We start from the raw sequence: 6,163 nt of genomic DNA, 5'->3' as shown, positions 1-6,163 counted from the left end.
TTTTTTTTTTTTTTTTTTTTTTTTGGTACTGGGGATCAAACTCAGGACCTTGTGCTAGCTAGGCCGGCGCTGTACCACTGAACCAAATCCCCAGCCCTCTGTGAGCTTTTTCTGAACAGAATGCATCCCTGGGAGGGGCAGAGTAAACTGAGTTGATTTTAGAACACACCCTACTCGAGCTGAGCACGGTGGTGCACGCCTGTAATCACAACTACTTGGTAGGCTAACAGAGGAGGATCTTGAGTTCAAGGCCAGCCTGAGCTACACAGCGAGACCCTGTCTCAAAATGAAGGGCTGGTGTAGCTCAGCACCCCCTGGGATTGATCCCTAGCGCCACAGAGAAAGTGATATATATATTTGTGAGCAATGAGGCAGCTCAGAAAGCTGTCAGAGTGGGTGCATGTGGCTCTGAAAATCAGTCTGCTCACTCATCCACGCTCACCTTCCCACAACCACGTTCTATTCTTTACCATGTGCCTTATAGCAGTAATGGTAACTACCAAGTGTCAGCACTGACTCAGAAGCAGGAACTAAGCCAAGCACTGGGCAGGCACTAGCTCACCGAGTCCTCTGACAGAGCCCACACCTCCTAGCCTAGCTGTCACACACACTTTACAGACCAGGAAACTGAGTCTCAGAGAACTTGAGTCACTGGCCGAAGGTCACTCGGCTGTAAGTGGAGAAGGGAGGCTGAAACCTGGGTCTGTGACTCCGAAACCTGTCCTCATAATCACTTGCTATGCTTCATGCCCAAACCGAGAAATGCCTGGAACAATGAATGCAAATCATTTGTGACGAAGGAGACAAAGATGTTTCCATTTTAATAAAAAGACTCAAGATACAGTGGGGGGGGGAGCTACTGTGAATCACTGGAGCTTCGGCGAGTGGGCGTCTTTCAGAGCATCCAAGGAAGTGGTTTTCGAATCCTTCAAGAGCTGTCTTCTGCTCCAGATTTATGGTGAGGCCAGATGAAGTGGGGACAGACTCAGCTGGGGACAGGGCATGTTGCACAGGACATTAAGACAAGGGACTCCTGCTCCTGCCATCCTGAGTGATCCAGGTTCGCCTCACCACTCAACACCATACCTTGGAGGAAATGAGAAAAACACGCCACTGCATCTGAGGGAAGGGCCCTGTCCAGGTGCCGGGGGGAACCGAGGCCCAGCAGGGCGAGTGACAGACGCGGCTGAGCTGTCGGGGATCAGATGGTCCCAGGCCGAGAGCGAAAGGCAGGGACGTCAAGCCCACCCAGTGACTCACGAAGCCTGCAGATGCGAGCACCTGTCCCCATCCCCACGCAAAGTCGCCACATACAACGCTCTCCCCTGGCCCAGAGAGCGACAAGGACTGTGTGCCGGGAGGCGGTAGGGCAAAGCGGAGGCTCCCATGAGGCATCAAAACTTGAGGCCTGCGATACACCTGGGGCAGAAGTCTGGACGGCGATGGTGCAGGAAACCCAACTTGACTGGGGCTGCCGATTGTTTTGTTTGTTTGTCGGCAGTCCTGGAGCGGAAACTGGGACCTGCTCATGCGCTCTACCACCGAGCCTCCTCACCAGGCCTTGGCTAGCTAACTGGGGAAAAGGCTCAGGGACTTCGGACAGCACATGCCAAGCACCCAACACCAGGATGAGCGGCTCATCAGAGATGAGCTAGTGACCAAAACCCAAAGCACAGGAGCCAGTGAACTCCCATGTGCAAGAGTTAGCAGACAGTCTCTGCAAGGAACGACATCCCTAAAGGGTGAAACAGAAGAGGCCACAACAGCCTTAAATCACTACAAAGAACAGAAAGACAGTACTTTGTGAAAAAGTGAATTTGGAAGCCACATAGCACTTTTTTTTTAAATGGCATTGTACATTTTTAAAAACTTGGTAGGTCAAGGCAGCAAAGTTGTAATAGCTAAAGAATTAGAAGAGAGGTAAAGAATGACATCGGCCAGGCGTGGTGGCACACTCCTGGAATCCAGCAATCCGGAGGCTGAGGTGGGAGAATCGCAAACTCAATCTTCCTACAACTTAGTGAGACTGTCTCAATTTTTTTTAAAAATGAAGAAAAAAGCTAGATGTAGCTCAGCTCTAAGGCTCTGGGTTCAAGGGGGGAAAAGTCAAGAGTCATTCAGGATGAAAAAAGATGGCCCAACAGGTTTCTAACACAAACTACTAATGAAGATGATAAAAAGAAAGGAGACAGATAATATTTCCAGTTTTTTTTTTCCTTTGGTACCAGGGAATTGAACTCCTTGTGCTTGCAAGGCAGGTGGAGGAACCACTGAGCTAAATCCTCGGCCCCAAGAGACAGATAATATTTCATAGAGAAAGACGTGAGTTTTCTTTAGAATGAAACAGCTTACAGCAGCTGCAGGTAGAATACATACAAACAAGTCCACAGCGAGGCAGCGTACACAAAGCATCAACAAAAACTTACAAAGAAAAGATAGGTCTCTATAAGCAAATATTAACTAGACAAAGAGCTGATTTCTCAATAGTAGTAAAATGAAATACTGAGAGAAAAAATCCAACAATCTAAAATTTTATATTCAGCCAAATGATCAATTGTTCACATATGCGGAACTTTCTTCAAAGCTTATAACTCACTGAGCCTTACTGAAAAATCCATGGAAACTAATAAAGAAGAAAAAAAACCCATATAGAAGAATCAATGTCTGCCTAAAACAAAACCAATTCTGTAGGCTTTTTAAAAATAAAAAAAAAATGAGTCCATGTACCTCAAGTGATTGCTACCAACCAACATTAAACAACACCGACTTATGCTCCCTATATAGATGTGACTGAGAGATCTTACACAATGTTTCCTGTGCCTATGCCTTGACACCACCCTCCCAAGACGGCAGGGTGGAATTTTCCACTGTGGTGTTGTACCGGCCCTTAGAGCTTGGGTTTGTGGCACCTTGGATTTCACATTAGGGATGCTCAGCCTGTACTTGTCAACAACTAACTACTGGCAGTTGGGATACACTGCAAGCTTTATTCAGATTCTCACTTCATCTTCAACAACGACACTGTTCTTTGATTCCCAGTTTGCAGATGAGGAAGTTGAGGCCAAGGGACACCAAGTGCCTTGCCACACAGTAAGCGGCAGTGTCAGAACTCAAACTCACGTCCATCTGCTGATAAAGGACGAAGGGGAGGGGCCCGTCCACCTGCCACTTCGGGAGCCTGGCTTGAGAGCCCAAGATTACATGAGGCCCAGTCAAGGGAATCCCCCAGAACTAGTGGCTGGGCACAGCCTGAGTGCTGGGCGCTCCTCGGAGGGGCTCTGCTCACTGAGACCCTAGCATCAGGGCTGAGGAGGGGCTTAGGCCCCTCTGACAGCCCACCCTGGGGTGTAACCAGCACTTCCTGTGACTTAGCCCCAATTAGCACCTGTGTTTCCTGCCTGCCACCAGGACTGAGGCACTCAGAACCTTCTCTGAGCTCGGTCACCTCCGGGGAGCCATGCCCAGAACGGAAGGCCAGCTCTGACAGCGCGCCCACCTTCAAAGGTCACACTGCAGGCACAACAAAGCGCCTCTTTGTCCTAGGGCTTAAGGCAACCGCAGCCACCAGGAGAAATCACCCATTCGACCTTCAGGCTTTATGAATTAATAATGAAGCAGCGACAGTCTAGCTGGCAGCACCAAGGTGCCCAGCTCCTCCCCTGGGCCCTCACCTTGCACTGTGACCCCAGCCAGGCAGAGGCAGCCCTGACTTTTCTCCCAGAGCAGTGGGCACCTCACTCCCTCTGCTGAAGCCACCAGAAATCAAGTGCTCTGCCAACACCAAAGCTTCATTGAGGTGCACGGTGCAGCTGTGGGCCTGAGTGTCAGGAAGTCCCTGCTGCACTCCCAGGCCCATTAACTTGAGCAAAGCCGTCTTGCTGGCGGGGAGGGTGAAGATGCAGCAGGGACCTAATTACTCCCAATCCATTCTGCCATGAAGGCCCCGGTGGCCTGCATGCGTCCCCACAGGGCTAGCACAAGCTTCTCTGGGGACAGACGTGAGCCCCAGGAAGACCACGCCTCTTCCGGCCAGCTGTGCCACCCACGAGCACCCTTACACTGCCCCCCACGGGTACACGTGTTCTAGAACTTTCCGCATCACTCCTGCCTGCCTTAAGGGACAACCGTCCCTTTGCCAACAGAGTGCACGTGTGGGGAACACTAGTTATGAGGTGACATCGCCCCTCCCAGGTATCAGGACTTGCAGACTTGGAGCCTCTCTGGATCCTGGGGGGTTTCTGTCAGGTAGGAGGGGCAGGTTCTCCCTGCATTGAGAACTCCACCAGAAGGCCAGGTTTGGGATTTGAATTTGGCATCTAAATGACCTCAGGCAGTCACTTCATGTGCCTGAACCTCAGTTTCCCCATCTCTAATCTGGTAATGATGACAGCCCAGCCCTCAGTGGGCTCTCAGGAGACGGAAGATGGTTGACATCCGGTGTCCACAGAATAGCAGCCGCTGTCTTATACCCCTTGAAGGACTGCAGACACCGTCACCTGCTGCCTTTTCAAGGGGTGGGGCTGGCAGCTCAGAGAGGGATGTGGCTGGACGAGGTGGCTCAGCAGGGCATAGAGCAGGATCACGGTGCTGTGCTCAGGCCAGCACCAGCACACAGCTGCCCCCAGGGCCCTGCTCTGTGGCTCTCACTGCAAGATGATGCAGCTCAGCTGGACAAGGACAACTATCAGCACGGGCCAGAGTGAGGCCCAGAGTTCTGCCCACTGCTCGCCATTGGTCCCAAGCGTCCACGCCGTACGCACCGAGTGGGGAGGGACAGCCTGGACATGAAGAGGCTGGGGTCACCTGGGCACGCCTTCCGTCTTCAGCACCGTGCCGACAGCTCCAGAGCTGGAACACCCCTGCCTGCCCAGAGAGCCCAGCCGCAGGAACGCCAGCCCTCCCCAGCCCCCACTGTCCTCTTCTGCCAAGAAACCACTGGCCTTCATTATGGTAAAATAAAACTGTGATTGTTTTAATCACTTTCTTACAGAGTGTGATTTGCCTATGGAACATACCGTTGCTGCTGGGATTCCGAGGAGAGCCCTGAAGCCCCTCCCAGAGGAACTGGGCAGCCCTGTGTCCTCTCTCTCGGAGTCACAGACTGCGAGGACCCCAGGAGATGGCCACGGCCAGCACAGGGAGCGGAAAAATGAGGATGGCATGGCCAGTACCCAGCACCTGGTCAGTGGGTACCACAGCAGCACGTGCTGATCACCACCTGGTCCCCGTCAGCGCTTCCTCCCTGTCTGCAAGTGGCCTCTGGGTAACTCCAAGCTTCTGGAGAGCCCAGAATCTATCTGGTTCCTCAGAAAGCCACCATACGGATGTGGTAATGGCCAAGGACAGAGCGTTTCCCAGGGTGAGAATCTGGTAAAGATCCAGCGTCATGCCCACGGGCCAGCCTGGGCCACCCGGCCCTCCCTCCCTCCACATCTGATTCCTCTCTGTGTGAACAGGTCCGATCCGGGTGAGACCAGCAATGGAGCCCCAAGTCTGCCTCCCATCCGCCTGTCACCTGGGATGGCCACTTCGTGTCCCGAGCCTCAATTTCCTCAGCTATACTATGGGAAAATATCAGGGGTCCTGGGAGGCTCCATCGGCCGCCACAGAAGAACTGCATGGCCTGGCATCAGGCAGGTGACAGGCACTTGATAAACAGTAGCAGTTCCTGTAAGATCTGAACTCTGGGTCTGCAGATTTGTTTTTTCTTTTTCCTGCTGACAGTTTCTTGGCATCTGAGAGACAAGCCTGTGGAGCTGTTCTGAAGGAAAAGCAGGCCTTCCACCTTTCCCAGAGCCCTCCTGTCATTTCCTTTGGGACCCCATGAGTGGGCAGGCACTGGAGGTGGGAGCGGGGCCACTTCTGGGTGAGCTCAAGGTGGGCCTGGCTCTGATGCAGGATCCCGGGGCCAAGTCCATCCCTGAGTGGGAGAGATGAGCTCAGAAACAAAACTCAAAGGCCACCAGGATGGCTGGGCTCAGCTTTGCATAAGAATTTTAACAACCTGAGTAGGACGTTTTCCCAGCTCAGCAGCGATGCCTGCATGTTTATGTTGCAAATCAATCAACGGGAGATCAGGCTGGGAGGAGGGAGTGGGCGTGCAGACCTTCGTGCCCTGTGTGGGCAGTGCCTGCTCGGCCTATTTCTGGTGGGGCCGCCTCTG

The 6,163-nt window shown here is 52.7% G+C and overlaps 1 protein-coding gene across 2 annotated transcripts in view; it reads right to left on the bottom strand.

Moving 5' to 3' along the window:
* The window catches only part of Tesc (tescalcin), a 34,760-nt gene extending 29,732 nt beyond the window's left edge, over positions 1 to 5,028 (bottom strand). For both annotated transcript variants that reach the window (XM_010604101.3, XM_010604100.3), the window contains exon 1: positions 4,761 to 5,028. In XM_010604101.3, the coding sequence (XP_010602403.1) occupies positions 4,761 to 5,013 (253 nt within the window). In that variant the 5' untranslated portion in view covers positions 5,014 to 5,028. The remainder of the gene's footprint in view (positions 1 to 4,760) is intronic.
* Positions 5,029 to 6,163: the final 1,135 nt, after the last annotated feature.

Source organism: Fukomys damarensis, unplaced genomic scaffold (assembly GCF_012274545.1).
Source record: "Fukomys damarensis isolate Sample0158 unplaced genomic scaffold, DMR_v1.0_HiC HiC_scaffold_12, whole genome shotgun sequence".
Taxonomy (NCBI): domain Eukaryota; kingdom Metazoa; phylum Chordata; class Mammalia; order Rodentia; family Bathyergidae; genus Fukomys; species Fukomys damarensis.
The sequence above is the reverse complement of the archived record's forward strand: the minus strand, read 5'-3'. Positions and strand labels throughout refer to the sequence as shown.